General features: G+C 42.0%; 1 protein-coding gene across 3 annotated transcripts in view; it reads left to right on the forward strand.

Moving 5' to 3' along the window:
• The window catches only part of GALNS (galactosamine (N-acetyl)-6-sulfatase), a 69,723-nt gene that overhangs the window by 39,828 nt on the left and 8,839 nt on the right, over positions 1–21,056 (forward strand). For all 3 annotated transcript variants that reach the window (XM_085845257.1, XM_085845258.1, XM_085845256.1), the window contains 4 exons: positions 660–763; positions 6,944–7,080; positions 9,968–10,070; positions 17,428–17,549. In XM_085845257.1, coding sequence (XP_085701383.1) covers positions 660–763; positions 6,944–7,080; positions 9,968–10,070; positions 17,428–17,549 — 466 coding nt within the window. The remainder of the gene's footprint in view (positions 1–659; positions 764–6,943; positions 7,081–9,967; positions 10,071–17,427; positions 17,550–21,056) is intronic.

Raw genomic sequence — 21,056 nt, forward strand, 5'->3', positions numbered from 1 at the left:
CCCTTTCTGTCTCCTCTCTTGTTGTCTTGTGTCCCAGAGCAAGTCTGCGTGTGGTAAGATTAGTTGTAGGGAAGGCATTTAGACCATCTGTCTTGGTTTATAAGCGTGCCGTCAGGTTTCTGAATATTGTTCTTTCTCTTTTTATTTACTTTTTACATGTGTCGTAATCATTATTAAATCCCGATGATTTTATGCCATTGTCTCTATGGATTTGCCCTCTGATGTAACTAAATTATTATGAAACCGAACGCATGCCAAGCTTTGTCGTGCCCGATTGTTTCATTATTAACCGCATTGCGCCACACGGCGTGTTGCGCGTGCAAGTTGTACGCCTCCGCTCGCGGCGTCATGGGAGTTTATCTCCGGCAGTCTTGGTTCACCCAGGAGATCCAACTCCGTAACAATATATTTACATACACCATGCTTCTGGGATTGCAGTGTCATGTGATTCGTATGAATGTCTCGGTTTAGATTCTGGGACTTCAACTGATGTTTCATCACAGCTTTGTGCTTTTTAATCGAACTTTGATTCCAAGTGAATTTTTTTGAAAAGTGTATTGCTGATCAGTCCATCACATTATCTACGAAATACTTTCAGTGTTTGAGGTTCACATTCTCATGTTTGTGTGTTTGTGTGTGTGTGTTGTTTGATGTGGCAGGAGGCAGTAATGGGCCTTTTCTTTGTGGAAAAGAGACAACATTTGAAGGAGGCATGAGAGAACCGGCCATTGCTTGGTGGCCAAGCCACATCCCTCCTGGCAGAGTGGGTTACTTTATTAAAAACAAGAAGCTATTCACTCACTGGTTAAAGCCCTGTTTATTGTTAGGTTATTTCTCCGAAATATGCTCGTAGAGTGGGTCATTGTGTCCGGCAGGCCATCCATATGTACGGGCGTTGACATTTAACTAAGACATGTTCTCCTCAAAAACTACTTAACCCATATGGACCAAATTTGGTGTGATGCATCAGGACAGCAAGGTCGCATAGGGTTGTGCTCCCCATCTGGATGCGCCCCTATAAAGAAGATTGAAGGGGGGGATTTACCCCAAATATTTGGATTCAAAAATCTTCTCAGAAACCGCCAGACAGATTCTGACCAAACTGGCCATGCGGCATCGTGACCATGCCCTAACCTTAAGTTGTGCTCCCCATGGCCGTATCTCCCCTGGAAAGGGGGCCACAGCCTCCCTCCCCTAATCCCTGGTATTCACTAAAACATATTTTCCTCACAAACTTGGTACGATACATTAGAACAGTAAGGTCTCACGGGGTTGTGCTCCCCATCCGGATCCGTCCCCATAATAGGCTGGAAATTGGGATTTCACCTCAAAATCAGGTAATTTATTTAGAAACCTTCTTTGAAATCGATGGCCAGGTGCAGACCAAACTCTTCATGAAACATAAGAACCATGCCGTTAACTTAAGTTGTGCTCCCCATGACCGTGCCACTTCATGAATGGGGGCCATGGCCCCCTCTCCCTAATCCATCATTTTCACCCTGCCTGTTGGGGAAATAACCGTCAGTCCCCCACAGGGCTATTTTGAGACTTGTTATATCTGTAAAAACAGTTTCCTTTCACTGGTTTCCTCTGGGTTCCCAGTTTCTATTTCTAGTTCTGAGGAAGGGTTAATCAACCTTTTTGCCTGATGCAGATAATTATAGATGCTGTTAGCCGACACTATATGTTTGTGCTTTTTTTAGATTGGTTATCAGCTATTAAAGCTCATGAAAATTTGACAAATAAAAAGTGGGGTGGAGGGGAACAAACAAACAAAGAACCAACAGATAAACATCATCAAGCAAGTCGATAAGGCCGCAGGCACATGGAGGGAGCAGCAATTCCGATAAAATAACGATGGACTGCCTTTTTAAGAAACTCAGGTCAAAATAGAACATGAAAAGGCAGAAAACAGTAATAAATCAATTAATTTTGTATGCAGCCTTTGGCTGCTGGTAGCATCATGGCTGAGATGAAACCCTGTAACCCTGTAGGTTACAGCAGGAACTTGGAATTTGGCCAGGGTGCCGGCAATGGCTCACCTAATCTTCATGAAGGACACCGTGGGATCTTTATCAACTAATGGTGGCAGACCGGACACCAAGTCTTAAACGTCCACCCGAGGGATGGCACACACATAGATGCCTGATATATTAAATCATTAACAATGTGGGTTTCTGAGTTCATCAACAGCAATTTACATTGCTTAAACCAAAAACATGGGCAGGGCATTGTCCTGACTTATTGGCATTGCCATCTATTATGGCAATGTTGTCAGTTCAGGCCAGATTAGAGCTGTGGCTTGCTACAGGTATCATGTAAACCTGTACTAACCTGTTTCATGGCCGGGTTGTCGGCTACTAAACTGTCTCCACCACCAGGTTTTCTAGTGAGGAGGGTGTATAAATATGGACAACCAGCAGAATTAAAAACAAAACCTGTCAAAGGGCGGAGGAGCTTCTTGTGAGCCAACGGCCATCTATATCTAGTGCCCAACTGTCTGCAGACAACCTCCTGCAGTTGGGTTACTTTTTATGAGGAGGTTGGTGGCAGGATTTGCACTCTGGCCGCTGTAAAACCCATCATTCTGCAAAACATACCAAAAGCAAAAAAATCTGAAAAACCACTCCGTGGGAGTACCTCCTGTGCAGCTGCCATCTGCAAGGTAGCTCATTGGATGATGTGATGGGGGCAAAGTCTTTGGGGCCCCCACTCTTTGGTGATAGGAGAAAAATGACGGGATAACTTTCCCGGGTGAGATTGCAGCAGTGTGTGTCGGGGTGGTGCTGAGGTGTCGTCCACCAGACGGTGGTCTCCTTGGGTTAACCTGAGGCGGTCCCTTTGGGTGGGTGCCTACATCCCGAAGAGAAGATGATCACCTGTCTCTGTTATCATCTGAGCTCAAGCGTTTGGACATCGGTATTGCAGCACTCTCTGAGGTTCGGAGACCTGATGGTAGCGAGATCATCGTGCGTGGTTATATTTACCATTGGTCTGGTCGCTCTGATGGTTACCATGCCCAAGGCGTTACTGTATCTGTGTCCAATAAGCTGACTCCAATGATAAATGAGGTAACACCGGTCAACAAGCATATTATGAGATGAAGGATTCGTCACTCCTTAGGTGTCATTTCCCTGGTCTCTGTTTATGCTCTGACTGAGGTGAGTGACCTCACCGTGAAGGATGCATTCTACCCCACGCTCGAGTCTGTGGTTGATCAGTGCCCCAGACGAGATACACTTCTAGTCTTGGTGGATTTCAATGCATCAACTGGAACTGATAGGGATGGTTATGAGACGTGTATTGGTCCCTATGGGTCTGAAACTGTGAACCAGAATAGCACTAAGTTCCTTGACTTTGCAAGAAGTCATGGACTGAGGGTGGCTGGTTCATGGTGTCAGCACCCACAGGCTCATCGTTAGACTTTGTATTCTAACGCTGGTGGTGTGGCAAAGGAGGTTGACCATGTGCTTGTTGATGGTCGCTGGAGGATGATCCAGAACTGTAGGGTCCATCGGAGTGCTCAGTTCCTCAATACCGATCACAGGCTTGTTGTAGCAACTCTGAAGTTGCAGCATAAATCCGGGAGAATGGGACCATCCCAGCCTAGGCTGGATGTTGGCAAGCTCAAGGATGAGAGGGTAGCTGAGGAATTTGCAAATAGGCTGAGTGGGGATTTGGGAGGTCTGGGTGCTTTGGGGAATCCTGAAGAGTTGTGGAGTGCCTTCAAGACCACAGTCCTTGATGTTGCCGGTGGCTGTCTTGGAACTCACTGGAGGGTGAAAAAGAATTTTGTCTCTCAAGGGACACTGGATACCATTGACCAGAGTCGCAGGGCCAGGCTGAATGGCAGAACTGAGCTGTTCAGGGAGCTGAGGCGTAAAACTGTACATGCGCTAAGGTGGACAAGGAGGCCTATGTGCGAGGAATCTGTGAGGGGGTGAAGCATTAAAGTGTTTCTCGTCCTGCTTACAGGGAAAATTGTGCATTGCGTTCCTCCAAGCCCATCCCTCGGTGTACTGCAGTTGAAGCGGAGGGTGGTGGGCACTTGACAAAGGAGTCCGAAATGAAGGCCCAATGGGCTGGTTACTTTGAGCGGTTGTACCAGGCTGATGCACCAGCTGTCGAGTTGGATGTCAGGGGTGTTACTGTCCCTACTACTGACCCTCCAATCAACTGTGATTCACCTTCGTTTGTGGAAACATAGGCTGTGGTGAACTGGTTGAAATGGGGTGAAGCTCCAGGGATCTGTGTCATCCATGCTGAACTTCTCAAGGCTGGTGGAAATGCTGTACTCGAGTCATTGCATGCAGTTCTGTGCTCTGCCTGGAACACAGGCATCATCCCAACTGACTCAACCCGATATTGCACCACCATTTTGTGGTTTGCGGTATAAGTAGCTCAGAGATTTGGCTCTGAGTGAAACCAGGAATGCAATACAATTAACCTTCATGAAGTCCATTAAATTTATTTAAACTGATAGAGTAGCTTAAACTTTTCCCCATCACTGGGGATGGGATACTTATGCTTGTAATCAATAAAATGCACGCGCGCACTTCGTGGGGGTCTGAACCATAAAACCACACTTCCCTTTTCCAGTATCAAGATTCAGGCAGCTGAAAACAATTTCAAACTGGTAATGCACCATTTTTATGACAATGAAGAAGTGCTAATTTCTAACAAATGAGTAATTCACTAAAATATTAAAACGATCCATATTTAATAGGAAAATATGCAGAGGTATAATTAATGGTGAAATAGTGTCACTGAACTAATCATAAATCACAAACTGTTGTTTTTTTTTAAATGTAGGCGTCAACGCTCATGCAAGAGCAGGATAACACAGGGCAAAGGCTGAATTCACAAAGTGGGGTGAAGGGGAAGCAGTTTCACAGCCACATAGATCACAACAGTACAAGGTGAAGTTGTTGTTTTTCTCTCTACAAGAGTGAAGCTCATGTAAGAGAAAGGATAAATTTACTGTGGGTATCAGGGGCACAACGGGCAAGGGGATAAACAAACAAGAGAGAGAGAAAGAGAAAGAGAAAGAAAGAGACAGAGACAGAGAGACAGAGAGACAGAGAGACAGAGAGACAGAGAGACAGAGAGACAGAGAGAAAAAGAAATGAGAATCAATCAGCAAGTAAAATGCTTGGTTTAGGAAGGATTGCAGGGGTAATAAATGTCATTGGGTCAGGATGAGGACAAGAGGTGGCAATGCACTCCCTACTTGAAGCCCCAGACGACAGAGTGAGACAGAAGAGCCTCAGTAAGGTGGTTCCATGGATGGGAGAAGTGAGGAAGAGTTGAGGTGTGCAGTCAGCTTGGATTTTGGAAGTTTACATAGGAGAGGGTTACTGGAAGAATATGTGCATCCTGGAGTTGCTGCGGAGTGTCAGAGGACTGAGAGAGCGGATGGAGCAATGTTGGAGAATAGACGGAAGAAAACAGAGGTCAGAAGACTGAGAGAGCAAAGTTGCAAGTGAAAGGTAGACAAGGTTTTAGCAGGTATAGAAAAACTCATTGGTTGAAATGGGAAAGACCGTGAGGTGTCAGTGTGCAGAAGACTTGAGGGCCCGGAGGGAAGAGAATGCGACAGATTCAAGAAGATGGTTCCACATGAGAGAATGGAGGGAGACATATATTTTAGGTAAGCATTCAGCTTTGACATAAGGAGCACAGCAAGGTAGGGGTTTCTCAGTGAATGCAAATGACCTGGGTGGGAAGATGTTGGGCAGAGAGGCCATCGGGCAGCCAGAGCTAAACTAGAGAAGATTCAATAACAGACTCCAAGGATACAATCAGCCTGCAGTGAATGAGAAGCAGACCATGAAACTCATTCTCTTGTAGCGAGATGCCAATGACATGGAGGGGCTTAGATTCCATGCCCTCAAGGGGGGCAAGATGAGAAGCAGCAGTACCAGCCAGTTGCAGGGAGCCATATTTCATGGAACTGTTAAAATGTACTGGGATATACTCACTGTAATAAGCTGAGGATGGTGCAGGAAGAACTTTTTTCTGCAGATAATTCCAAGGTGGCAGCCAGCTTTTCAAGTCATTAAGACAGGTTATATATAGCTGGTTGTGAGGGACAGGAGCTTCAGAGACTGTACCTCTTGCAAATGCTAATCACAAAAATAAATTGGAGGATTGGCCACCTGGTCCTTATGGAAGGGGTAACTGAGAGTGTGAGTGTCGGACTTTACTGCATTAACATATGCGTTCCACTTAAGAGCCATAATTGTATGACGTAGTATGCATCTATGACTTAGCATGCATCCTCTGAAACAAAAAGTAATATCAGATTATTGAAAGAACAGCATATAACAAGCACACTTTTTAACCATATAATGACAAATACTACAGCTGTTTGTTGCCGATGAATATCCCCATTGTGAGAACATTTTGCATGCACATGTTAGAGCCTATTTATTTAATGACACAATGCTTTCTTTTCTAAAACTAAAGTACTGCTTAATGCATGTAGAATTAATGTGGTGAAAAGTTGTAGAATTTTGTAAATTGTGCTATTTATATCTGGTGATAATCTATATATAATGGAGCAAGTGTATGTATGTATGTATGTATATCTGCTCTATACACATCGGTTGGACACCTGGAACAAGATCACACACTTGGAACAAGATCGCCCGTAGGGTCGGTGCTCTGCTTGCGTCCACAAAAGGAAAACATACAGTACACCACAAATTCACAGTGGCTTATTCTTTCATAAATCTTACTTTATAACACCTTGGTTTTATCATGAAGGAAATTTTGCAGTTCAAGAAAAGTTACAGCTTGGGTTTATCATAAACCTTTCTTAAAGACAAGTCTTGCTGAGTTGATATCGGGGTTGACATAGACCATCCGTGTAACTGTTTTAAGTCTCGTAGAGCTCATTAACCTTGCATCCACATAAATAATGTGTGACTTTTGCTTCCAGGTGAATCATCAGCTGGCTACTGTTATGGATCTGTTTACCACGAGCCTTGTACTAGCTGGTGTGACTCCACCGAGTTCAACGCCTTTGGATGGCATCGACCTTACACCAGCCTTGCTGCATACAAGAACATGGGACAGGTGCATATGTGCTTTTGTTTGTCTTGATGGTTGTTTCATCCTCATGAGTGTTCAGTTTGAGATTGTTCAGAATGATTAGACTATTCTTACTTTGAGTGGGTAAAGTTCTAATGCTTTCATTTTACTGGAGTAGGTTCAATTCCCATAGCTTTGTTTCAGAATACCATTTTGTAGCAGGATGCCAACCTGTCCAAGAAAACCCTTTGCCGAAGGAATCTTCATAACAGATTCTGGATACCCCTGTGTTCCTGTGACTGGGGATTGCAACCTGATGATGATGATGATGATGATAATGAGCCATGAATGAATGTATGCGTCTGTATGTAAAAACAATGCTGTGCAAAAGTCTTCGACTTCGACACATCATTCTGATCACTGACTCAGTGACTCACTGACTGACTGGTATTAAAGTTCAGTACCTTCCGGGTGACGTGGAAAGCTGAAATTTTGCGTGCGATGGATCGAAAACGATACACTGGGAAAAAAATCACAGAACCATAGGAAAGCATCCGTAAATGAAAATATAAATAAATTAAAATAAATAAATGAAAAAAAATACATTCAGGTGAGCAACCCCAGACAATGGGGAAGCACGGTAATTTAGCGTTCCGCCAGACATTGAAGCTGATACACCAGGAAAAATCACAGAACCATCGGAAAGCGTCCGTAAATGAAAATATACTGTAAATAAATGAAAAAAAAAATGAAAACAAGTAATGGTACATTCAAAGTACACCACCCCCATGCCAAATAAATAAATTACAAATCCTCCAGCACAACATCGCCAGGGTGCCTTCGGCGCCCGGCGATGCCACCTTGCAGCACATGTAGAGATTGGGAGGGAGCGGTGTACAATAATTAACTGATTAATTGCATAATGAAAATAAATAAATAATAATCGTAAAAGAATTAATTTCGTAATCAATTGGCTAATAGCATACCTAAACCACTACTGTTTCATCGGAATCTGACTTTTTGAAAATTAATTCATCGAAAAATTAAATAATTAATTGATTAATCAATAAATTAAAAATGCCTTTTATAGCCAAATCACTTGGTCAATGTCACGTCCAAATATCAGCTTCCGAGCTCAAAATGTGCATGAGATATTGCCAGGCTGAGAAATAAAATAAATAAGTCATTAATAAATTGATAATAATTAAGTAATCAATCAATTGATTTATCAAAAAAAACGAAATAATTTTTTTGTTGAAGCACATCTTCACTTTTGTCCCCAAATTTCAGCTTCCTAGCTCAGATGGCTGAGATATCCCCTGGACAAACAAACAAACAAACAAACAAATGAAATGGCCCATAGGGCCAGGACTTGACGAAATTCATCCAGTCAAAGATACTTCCCTCCTACGTCCGTGTTTCAAATTTGAAAGGAATCCGTTAAGATTTGGCGGAGACATGAATTTTTGAAAATCGGCCCATGCTAAAAGATACGGATTTTCGCGATTTTCAGGAATTTTTCCTGACCTTGACCTTTGACCTTGACATGCTAAAAGTTATAGGGTTCTATTCTGGTGGCCAATAAGTCCATTGGTTCCATGACATTCCGACTCGAAATGCGACCTGGAGAGTGAGACGTACACACAAACAAACAAACAAACAAACTGAACCGACCAACATACTTGACAAAATCCTAGATTTCGTCAAGTAACAAACAAGAAAGAAAATGGAAATAAAAACTGAGTACGCCCTTCCTCCGGTGCCCGGCGATGACGTCATGCATCGCCTGGATATGGAATTGGGAAGTAGCGGTGTACAATAAAGAAATGAAAAAAAACAATTGCAGGTGAGCGAACAATGACAATGGGAAGCATGGTTCATTATTGCTTACAATGTGTCAGCACACCTCACGAGTATAATAATAAAAAGGACCACGAGACCTGTTGTTAATTACTTGGGCCCTGGCCTAATGTTATAACCCAAATTTGGTCGCATTCTGACTGGTGGGTCTGGAGAAGAATATTTTTGAAGGAATTTGCACGATTTTCCAAAAAAATTACTATGTCGGCCATTTTGACACACTTCCAGTCATGCGATCGGCAAGATCTCCGTAATTTAACATCAGGATCCTGTCTTAATGTTGTAACCCAAATTTGATAGCATTCTGACTGGTGGGTTTCGAGAAGATTTTTGAAGAAATTTACTAAGTCGGCCATTTTGACCTACTTAAAGTCACGTGACTGGAACAAGTTTTGCAATCCCCATTACCAGTCAGGACCGGACGTTGCTGCCAAATTTCAGCGAGATTGGCCCAGTGGTCTGGCCGGAAAAGTTGAAACAGGAGACGGATAGATGGATGGACGGACAGACGGTGTACGGTGACAATACCTGATTTGGAATTCCAATTGCAGATAAGCTAATAATAGGAATTCCCTCACAAGGAACTTTGACGCAGGAAGAGGCCATTAAGCCCATAAAAGACAGCAAAATTCAGTCTCTTTAGAATACAGCATTGTTGCATACTGTACATACTGTCAATGTAAGCCTGGCGTTGGCTTAGTTGCTAGGGTGGCGGCTTGGGATCCTAGGGTCCTGAGTTCAAGCCCCGTTGGCCGCTGAATTGAAATACACCAGGAGGTTGACTCAGCCTGTCATCCTTCCGAGGTCGGCAAAATGAGCACCAGTGTACTTGTAAGGGGGACACTGCATCAGCGGCATAGCCGCGTCCCAACCAATGATGCAACCAGCAGCCGCAGGCTGCACGAGAGAGAGAGAGAGAGAGAGAGAGAGAGAGAGAGAGAGAGAGAGAGAGAGAGAGAGAGAGAGAGAGAGAGAGAGAGAGAGAGAGAGAGAGAGACTGACTGACTGACTGACTGACTGACTGACTGACAATGTACATTATGATCTTCTTAACCTTTTCATTGTTTTTCAGGCCTGTGTTTTACTATCGAGGAAATGAGCTGATGGCCCTACGATATGGCAACTACAAAGCTCATTTTTGGACCTGGACCAACTCATGGCAGGAATTTCATCAGGTTTGTTTGCACTTTTATAGATTTAGTGTCTCATTTATGAATATAGCACTTACTGGAAGTTCAAATGGACACAGAAAAAGTCTGCCTGAATTGTGAAGTGGTAGCACATTTGTTTTTGAGCTATCTCGTCTGGGTTTGATTCCCAAACTGACTATAAAGTCGGATTGGTACTTCACATGTGTGGCATTGCAGCTTTCCCTTGGTTGGACATTACGTTGGGTGTGCCATCTGCTAGCAATAGTTGTTGGACGCTAAAGATCCTACGCTCTCTTTAGCAAAGAGTGGGTGAGTTATTGTCAGCATTTTGAACAGCTTCCAATTCCTGCCATCCTCAGTCAAACAGCAGGTCTGGCCAGCTGGTTCATGAAAGAGTTTGGCCAAAACTTCCTCCAGCCTACCCCACAATAATCTTAAAATAAATGGTCCATTAAATAAATTGTGGTGAGTGTTGTAAGTGCAAAAATGTCGATGCATGTCTTGTTTCACAAACCTTCCAAGCGATGTTTTTTTGCTCACTTTGATTAATTATATTATTGCATGTCAGATGAATGCTAACAGGGCATTGTGTATCTTTAGGGTATGCTGTACTTTTGAAAGAATGCTTAGGGATGAAGGACCATAAATCTAAAGCTGTCATTAGAATCTAAGTTTAATTGAATACTCATCGTGGTGCGGTGCCCTGAGGTCGACACACTCGCTGCGGGTATCCTGAGGTTGACACATAATATATTAAAGATGTGGCAGGAATGATTACCTTCTCCTTCTGAAAACTTTTGCGAAGTGTAAAGTGAATCATGTGTTTCATTTAATTTTATATAAAGCTCTTTCTAACCACTCACTGACTCACTCATTGATATCAATTTTTAGTGCTTTCCAGGTGCGCTAAAAAGCTGAAATTTCGCATACTGATCCAACTCAAAGCCAGAATATCAGGAAAAATCACAAAACTGTCGGCAAATTTCCGTAAACGAAAATATCCGCAAATTAAAATCGACCGGTGCAGCTCTCACTCTGCTCAAGGCGGGTCACGTAACCCAAGACAATGGAGTTTGCACTTGAATGCTCGTGGCAACGCTCCTATGTGCCTCACCTGCTTCTTATTTTATAACTTTTGCCGTACTTACATTAATAATAGCTGTAAACTTTTAAATCAAGAGGTCATTCTAATCTCTAATTCTTGATTTACTTGAGTTATGTAGCTACTTGCAGAATGCAAGCACAGCGCACATCATCAAACATATAAAGTTTATATTTATTATGTATGCACATAAGGTGTACCTGAGTATTTGCAGGCAGTCTGCAAGCACGCTCCACTAGTGTTTAATAAAACTATAATGTCGTGGAAATACCATTGTTTCCATTCAATGCTAAACCATGAACTGAAATGTTATTTTGTTTCTCAAACTTAAGAATGTCTTTTAGACTAACCAGGTATAATAATCCTGTCATAGTAAGTTAATTCTCATACAATTTGTATTTGCAACTCTTTCAGAATTATCAGTTGCTGGATGTAAATGTGCCAACATTGATCATAAGAATAATTTATCGTTTTAAATTTTTTGTAAACCAATTCAAGGCCGACTTAGCTTAGGAGGCAGGGCCACTCCGAGACAAAAAGCTGCCACTGCTAGAAAAACGTTTATTATAGCTTTTTTATTTAAATTCGTTTTGGAACATTAATGAACATTAATGCAATTTAATTCTGAATTCTTCCACTCATACACTCAAAGCCTTGTTGTCAATGGTTTCCCTTGTGCCCTTCTTCTAGTGGAGGCTTGTGTGCCCCAAATGTGTGTCTTCGGTCCAGTGTTGTTCCTCGTATACTTAAACGACCTCTCTGATGCTCTGGAGGGAAGAATGGGATTGAAGAGAGTGTGGAAGTTGGTTCCACAGGTGGGAAAATAGAGGAACAAAGTTCAATGCTTTAATCAGATTATATTTAATTTATAGCTAAATCCATATACTGTATCGTGAAAATTCTCTAATACAAATTCCTTGGGACCAAACAGTATTCGGATAACAGAATTTTTTCGGATCTTAGAATATGAAACATTATTTAATTTATTATGCTTATTTTTTAATACGAAGTCAAGGCTTGTGGAAGAGCGACAACACTGAATGGATCAGGATGCAACAGAACAAACAAATAACACTGGTCAACAATTTTTTACTTTCTGAATGTTGTCTAGATTTCTACAAGTGAATTAGGGTATTCTGGCACTGCTGAATCAGGAAATGGCATCCGTTTCTCTCCATCAGGTCAGGTTTTTGTGCTAAGTTGATTTGAAAAAAATCAGATCTTGTGACAAAATCAATTACATTTTTGTGGCATTATCAGCTGATTTTTGTCAACACATCATCCCAAACATGTTTTTAAGAAAAAAAAATGTTTTGCCAACAACATTTATTGATTACATGATAGAAACATCGATTACTGTCATCTGAATGGTGGGCATTGATAAAGGTAAGTACAAGTAAATTGCATGTTGCGTCACCACTGTTCAAACTTCAGGGCTTGAACTTCCGTTTCTTCGAACTCCTGGAATGTTCAGCGGCAGGGAGGTCTCTCTTCAGATTCCAACAGTAGTCAGCCATCATGACTGCATCCCAGCGACCCTGATACCTGGTCTCCATCTCCTTCATGTCCTGATGGAATCTCTCCCCCTGCTCGTCACTCATTGAACCCAGGTTCTCAGGAAACCGGTTCATATGTGAAAATAGGTAGTGCATCTTGATGCTCATGTTGCAGCCCAGGTTTCTGAAAGCAGTCAGCATGTTGTTGACAAGTTCTGCGTAGTTTCTGGCCTTATTGTTGCCAAGAAAGTTCTTCACTACCAAAACAAATGTCTTACACGCTTCCAGTTCCACTTCGTTCATTGAGTTTTTGAACTCTGGATCTCTGATGAGCTGACGGATCTGAGAACCATCAAAGATGCCAGCTTTCAACTTCTCCATGGTCAATCCTGGAAAAGCCTGGCACAAGTAAGTAAAGCAGTCACCATCTTTGTCCAGAGCCTTGGTGAACTGCTTGATTAAGCCGAGCTTGATGTGCAGCGGTGGGAAGAGTATTCTGTCTCTGTCCACCAGAGGGTCGTTGATGACGTTCCTTTCTTTGCATGGCACCAATTCCTCCCGCACAGGCCAGTCCTTCTTCGTGTAATGCTGAGCACGGTCCCTACTATCCCACATGCACAGAAAACATGGGTACTTGGTGAAGCCAGACTGTTGTCCCAACAAAAAGTTCACCATCTTCAGGTCAACACAAATAAACCACTTATGCTGATCATAACCAATTTTCTCCAGCACGTACTTCACCGCTTCATACTTCTCCTTCAGTGTAGTCGAGTGAGCGATGGGTACAGAGGCAAACTGGTTGCCGTTGTGTAGCAGAACACATTTCAGTGATCGCTTGCTGCTGTCAATGAACAGTCTCCAATCTTTGGGTTCGTACTGTGGCACTCCAAGCTTGAGCAGAAGCGCATGTCATAAATTGGCGCATGTAGGTATTGTACATTCTTCAGAGTTCGTTATTTCAAGAAATACAACTTTTTTGTATCACATTATTACAAAATCTGCCCCATTAACTTTAGTTTTGATCCACGAACTTTATGCTTTGCCTCACCAATTTTTGGAAGATTTTGAGGTTTTATGACTTCAAACTGATCCCTTTTCGACATAATCACCCAGAACTATCGTACCTGAATACTTCTTGTCATTAAAATAATTATTTCCAATCAAAACAATTATTTGACATGACATTTTACCCCCACCAACTTCTTCTAAAATGCTCCACACATGCGTACATGTGAACAAAAATGTAAAAAACGACATGTGGCCATATCTCAAAAACTTGACCTGATTGAACAAAACTAATGTGAGTTTTGGATTCAGCGCATCAGATTCGTCCTAAATCAGCTTAAAAAATGCAGACAACAAATTTGTTGTTGACCAGTGTAATGGATGAGGGGTAGGGGAGGACACATAGACTTTGTGAAGAGGAGGAACTAACTACCACTTAAAGTTTATTTACAATGTTTTGATGCCTTCTTAAACATTTCCTGAAGAGTAATTTATTTCATGAAGTTCAGTTTGGCCTTCATTAGTTTTTCTTGGGGAAGTAAATATTCATTATTTCTTGTTGAGAGATAAAATTTGTTTCCTGCAGGAAGCTTATATACTGTTCTCCCAAGTTTTATTCCCTGATCAATGGTCATTTTCTGTTTGTTTTTTTTTTTCTTCACTGTGACTTTCACCGTCATCATTATTTTCTTCATTGGGGTTAATAACCTTGTCAATAATGTCTTCATCTATCCACTCCATGATGTCATCTTCATGTAAGTCTTTGGCCACTTCAGTTTTCATACCATTTGCATAACGTATCAATTCTGCTGCGTCAACCTTCTCACTTGAAAGTTTAAAACCTTCAAAGTCGTCAGGTTGCTCAGTGTCATCGAATATTTTTGAATGTTGGTTGTATCACTGAGTCCTGTGCATGTGCAACTGCACAAATACAGATCTCGATTGTGTACTCCTTGAATGTGGCCATCACACCAACAGATAAGGTGGTATTAACAAGACAATGCATTAAATATATTTTTTTCATTAATTTTTTTGAAGTTCGAATTTTGTTTGGATTTTGGAATTTCAGATTTGAGAGTTTTCACTGTAATTCATATTTTCTAAAGTCCAACCACTTTTATTGGAGATTATCTATTTTTAGCCCCCGCTGGACTTAGTCCAAAACGGGGGCTTATGGATTTAGTCTCAATTTTTCCGTGCGTGTGTGCATCCACAACCATATCTTGGATATGTATTAACCAATTTTATCCGTACTTCGTACAAAGACAACATATGATGATAAACATATGCACATCATTTTGTTTTACGGTGCAATCAAGGATGGCCGACTGAAGGCCATTTTAATTAAACAAAAAAACACCCGGTATCGAACACGTCCTCCACCATTTCTCAGACATGCACATACCGATCTTATTCAAACTTGGCACACAGATAATGAAAGATAGCTTGCTTATACATGTCATTTTTTTTAAAAATCGAGATCACATCGAAGATGGCCGACTGGCAGCCATTTTAGTTAAAAATGTTGAACATGTCCTCAACCATTTCTCAGACATGCATTTACCAATGTTGTTCAAACTTGGCACACACATAAAGAATAATGGCTTACATATATACGTCGTTTTTCTTCCAGATCAGATCCAAGATGGCCGACCAGTGGCCATTTTGTTCCTTAAACGTGTCCCCGACCATTTCTTAGACATACATGGTCCGATTTTATTCAAACTTGGCACAACACAGTAAATGATGGCATACATATGCACCTCATATTATTTTGCAATCTGATCAAAGATGGCTGACTGGTAGACTGGCAGCCCTTTTAGATGTACATAAATATAGGCCAGCTCTTTAACTCCGTACAGCAAAATTACTAAAACAACTGGGGTTTTGATATTTAATGTCTATTTTACTATATATATATATATATATATATATATATATATATATATATATATATATATATATATATATATATATATATATATATATATATATATATATATATATATATATATATATATATAATCAGGTTTGAAGCTGAATAACAACGTTCACTGTAACCTTCTTCAATGTCAATTATTGCAATATCATGTGTTGTAAATGCTTTTTCTCTTGTCTCATTTCATTACCTTCCTTATCAAAATCTATGAAAGTAGCATTCATAGGAAAGTTAATCTTTACTCTTGTGCAGGATTTCAATTCCATTGTCTTTCATTTAATTTTTGTGATCACAAGAGGGTTTTTATTTGGTTTCAAGAATGGAGCAAATACATTTTGCCTATTTATGAAGTACAGTATCTTGTAGTTGCTAACCTAGACTTGAGTGATGTTTTAATGTTTTTTTTTTTCTGGAATTTCTTTGTTTTATTTGAATGGTTGTCTATACTGTAAGACCCCGACATTCACGGGGAATATGTTCCTGGAAAATGTCAAATCCATGAATGTTGGGGCATTGTTTAAATGGGAAAAGGGGGGATAGGTTCCTGGTGTTTCGTAATTCACAAGGGAGGATTTAAAAATTTTATGAACACAAATACACATGATTGCAGTTTCATTAAAAATGTTTACAAATCAAAAAAAACATCAACAGCAGGTACTGTTTCTAATTTTATTTAAGATACGACGTAACTGCGCCCGCAAATACCGCCAATAGCCAAAGCATAGGGGCTTCAAATGTTGAAGCAGGTCACATTTTATAAATCGCAAATACGCGGGGTCCGCAATTGTTGAATCCGCGAATGTCATGGTTCCACAGTAATTAATTTTTGTAAAGTTTCTTACACACAGGTTGTCTTTTAAATGGTTGAAATGTTGGTATATTTCTCATGGCTTAGGTTTTGGGGGTGCACTAGCAAGTTGATAGGTTATTGGAACTTTTCATTATCTTATTGGAAGAGTGCCAAAAAAGCTCCAATGAGTACATATTTGTACTCCTATTAAGCTTACTTCCAATTTAAAGTAAAGCCAGGGAATCTGTCGTCGCTGTCAACATCAAGTATTTCCTCTTTTCAAGTGGCCTGATCTCTAAACATTGTTTGTATTTTGTCCAACTATGGCCATTCAACGATGGACATGCTGCTGCTTCTTTCTCAATAAAGCTTGGAGGCCCCAGATCTCAAAACTGAGGTCAGCACTGTCTCCCTGGACATAACTTGAGCATTTTACATAGTCTGGCATCCTGCTGTGCACCCCAAGCTGGCTGCCTATGCCATACAAGGCCATCTTCTTACCTGGCATTATGAGTTCCTCCACTCATGCACGCAATGCCTTGTTATCAATGGTTTCCTTTGTTCTCTTCTTTTGGTAGAGGCTTGTGCCCCAAATGTGTGTCTTTTGCCCAGTGTTGTTCCTCATATACTTAAATAACCTCTCTGATGCTCTGTTGGGAAGAATGAGAATGAAGAGGGTGTCGAAGTTGGTTTCACAGGTGGGAAAAAAAGAGAAACAACTGAGTGGAGTTGAGAAGTGGTTCTGGATTTTGGCAGTTTCACTAGAACGGGGTTGCTGGTGGACCGCATGTGTTCTGCAGATACCTGGGGTGGGGACAAAGCACGAAGAGGGCAGAGTGTGCAAGACCAGAAAGGAGGTGGAAGAAGACAGATGATACCGACCAGTTGGCAATGGCAAAGTGATAGGCCCATAGACCCAGTCAGCTTCCTCGCGATAGATTCCACTGATGTTGAAGGCCTTGCTTTCTGCAGCATCAAGCTATTATTTACAATAGCGTGCATATTACTCATGTTGTTTACAGTTATTTTCTCTTGTGGGAAACTTGCAGGGAATCAACTTCTGTCCAGCACAGGAAGTGCACGGGGTGACGACACACAACCAGACAGATCACACACAACACCCAATTCTCTTCCATCTGGGACGTGACCCTGGAGAAAAGTATCCAATCAGGTAAGAATTTGAGTGAGCTAAAAATGAGAATGCACTTTGTTTTCAAGTCAAAAATGTTTTGCAAAATGTCCTGTACTGTCTTACCAAAAGCGAAGGGGCACACTATTGCCTTGGAAATGCATAACAGCATTGGTTGGTATCTATTAAATATCTTTTAGAGCATCACCTGGCCCTAATCACAGCCAGGAGTCTTGTCTTAACATCTGCTACACTTTGTTTTTTAAAATTGGTTTGAGGTGGGATTCTTTGCCATTCCTAGTGCATCCTCATGTTCTCTCCTATTTTGTGGTCATTGTTATCAAACCCATAAATGGAATTATAATACATTCCACAGACCCTGCCAACAGACTTGAAAAAAAATCTCTATCTAGACGACTTGCTCGACACATCCCATTTCTCCGTGTTGATGTGATCGCTCCCATTTGTTGCATGATGTTCTGTGATGCCTGTCTGACATCAACTCCACTGACATGTGTTCCATCCAGCTGCTCTTCTGCAGTATTCCATGAAAGATATAGCTCAATTTACTGTTCTAGTGCTTTCCTGACTTAATGACTCTCCAGACTCATTTCTCACGTCAAGAATGTTTGACTTGAAGAATGAGTGACATCTGTTCTATTTCTGTACCATTAATTGTGCGGTTCTCTTCCCTCTCAATTTTGAATGGTATGACAGATCGATGGTCAAGATTTGTGTTTCCTATCGCCTTTCACTTCATGATAGCTATCCTTAATAACACTTTATTTGGGAATACAGTACAGAAGATGCTTAAAAAGAATTGTCCTGATGGAAGTATACCGACCATATGAAAGCCGTTTAAATCTGACCAATGAGAATGCTGCATGGAATGGAATTGACAGAACTTTGATTGAAGTATGCTAACGACCATAGGAAGCAAGGAAGAGCTTTTATTTGCTTCTTGTGGTGGTTAGCATGGTTTGATGAACGTTCTGTTGACTCCATCCATTGCTCTACCTGGCCGCTGACAGTAATCTTTACGAAGACAAGCTTCCAGTCTGTAAACAGGTTGTGGAGAGGGATATATAGCCAGAGGTATTCCAGAGGGCCAGGATAGTTTCATTTGGACAATGGGCAGTAAGGAATTGAGTTCTTGACATAGACAGTAACATCATTAATCGGACGAGTGGGGGGGCTTGTCAAAACATAAGAAGAAATAATAGCCAATGAGTCGAGACAAAGAGGCATCGGAGACATCCTGTGAGAGGAACATTTATGTTATTAAACAAAGACCATATCTGTCCCAGAAAACTGAATGGAGAGATCAGTAATATTCGAATGGAGACTTAATAAACAAAATCTTGAAATTCCTCATCTGCTCTGAACTTTCCCTGAACCTGGAGCCAATTGATTTTGGGAAAATTAAAATTCCCCATCCACAGGTTGCCTTACTATGCTTATTGTCCCTCGTCTCTGTCCACACACAATCTAATTCCACCTCAGTTCCTCTTCGACTGTCATCCCTTTCTCTTGATACAATACTGTCTTTTACCCAGATTGTTATGCATCCTCCCATTTTATCTTTCCTGTCATACTTATACATATTGTCGCCTCCTAATATTGTCTTCCAATTAATCTACATATTGCACCTAGTTTTACATATCGGAACCGTCTCACAATCCTCAAAACCAACTGTAGTTTCAAGCTCCCTCATTATTAAGCCAATAGTGGAAGGGGTTGGGGTGGGGGGCTTATACTTGTTACCTCTGCGACCGAAGGTGAAGGAGGTTATGTGTTCGCCCCCTTTCTGTCTGTCTGTTTGTTTGTTTGTGTACAGGATATCTCAAAAAGCTGTGGACGGATCCGGATGAAATTTTGTGGACAGGTTGGGTGTGTGACAAACAAACTGATTAGATTTTGGTGAAGATCTGGATCCCGATCCAACTGCTAGAATTTTTTTAAGTGATCCTTCATTGAGAGAAAGGGCTAAAATTATATAAAGCACGATATCTCAAAAAGCTCTGAACGGATTTGAATGAAACTTGGTGGACACGTTGGATGTGTTGCAAGGACAAATTGATTATGGCAAGCAATTATGTAGCGACCACCCATGTCGCCTACCAGCTTCTCTGTATGTTTGTATGTAATGGACAGCTCTGGAGGCCAGAGGAGTCAAACGATTTCGATGAAACTTGACAGGTAGGTTCATACCAGGATCTAGTTCTATGCTTTTGAGCACCGTTGCTATGGGCACCACCGTTGCCTAGCAACGGGACTTTGAAATTAAAAAAAAAATCATTAAAAAAAAATTTCGAAAATCAAAAATCGGCTTCCAGGCTTTTATGTGCACTATAATCAACCTCTTTGTCAAAAATTTTCAGCCCGATCCGTCAAAAACTGTATGACTAGTATGCAATTATGTAGCGACCACCCATGTCGCCTACCGGCTTGCTTGTATGTTGGTATTGTTGCGTTTGGGGGGGGGGGTATGCATTCAAAGGGTAATTGGGATGTTTGGTTGGGTGTGCCATGCTGTTCGAGTTTGCCAGGATCTCGATGTGGTAGGTGGCAGTTCGGTGGTGATGAGTTGTCTATTGAATGTTCATTTCTTCAAGGGGGAAATGATGATTGTCACGTAATTAGATGGGGACACGGGGGATGGGGTGGGTGTGTCTGCGTAAACCCCTTTTGGTGTTCTCTGGGGACTGGCCGTGACGTCACGGAACGGTGCAGCGGATGGCTCCGCCCCGTGATCACGATTGGCGGAGGGCGACGGCGGTGGGCCAATGGACGGCTCGATTGGAGGTGACGAGGACGGGAGGATGGAGGGGTTCTGTTCGGGGTCGAGGGGAAAGAGGAAGAAGATCGGGACAAAACGATCGTGTTTTTTTGGTGTGGAGGCTGTTGCGCGGGAAGCATCCTTGTTATTGTGCTGATTCGATCGTGTTCTTCATCGTGTCTTGGAGCCTTGCTGAGCCTCGTGCCTCACCTTGGTTGGCTCTGGGGTTCTGCTGGCTCGCACTACGGGGTCGAACGGCGGGCGGACCTGCCTCCCTCTCCTACTCGCAATTTGGCGCCAGAACTGGTTCCCTGGCGGCTGTGAGCGGACTTGGGCCAGGACCAGGAGGTCGACAGCACCACGGTTTCTCCTGCCCCCCAACCCCCCGCCCCTGACGAGAGCAAGGCCAGCTCGTCCGACGCTGATCCAGCGACAGTTGCGTCCACACCACGGTCCAGCCTGACCACCAGAAGTAGCTACGTTTTGTGTGTGTGCGTGTGCGTGTGTGTGTACTTGGCGCCTTAGAGGGTTTGAGATCTGTATATTCATTGGAATTGCCTGTGTTTTCCCCATGCCCGATCCCACACCATCCCGTCGAATCGCCCCGGATCCCTCTTCTTGCCGAGTCTTGTTATTTCTGGTAATAATAAAAACAAATAAACATCATCAACTCGGTGAAAAGCGACTCGTGCCACCTTCCTCGTCCCGTTTGCGGTAGAGCGATTAGAACCGCCATGTTTGGGTTATAAATAAATAAACCGCCTCCATCG

Source organism: Eptatretus burgeri, chromosome 11 (assembly GCF_056783735.1).
Source record: "Eptatretus burgeri isolate ZD-2024b chromosome 11, Ebu_testis_v1, whole genome shotgun sequence".
NCBI classification, from domain to species: Eukaryota; Metazoa; Chordata; class Myxini; order Myxiniformes; family Myxinidae; genus Eptatretus; species Eptatretus burgeri.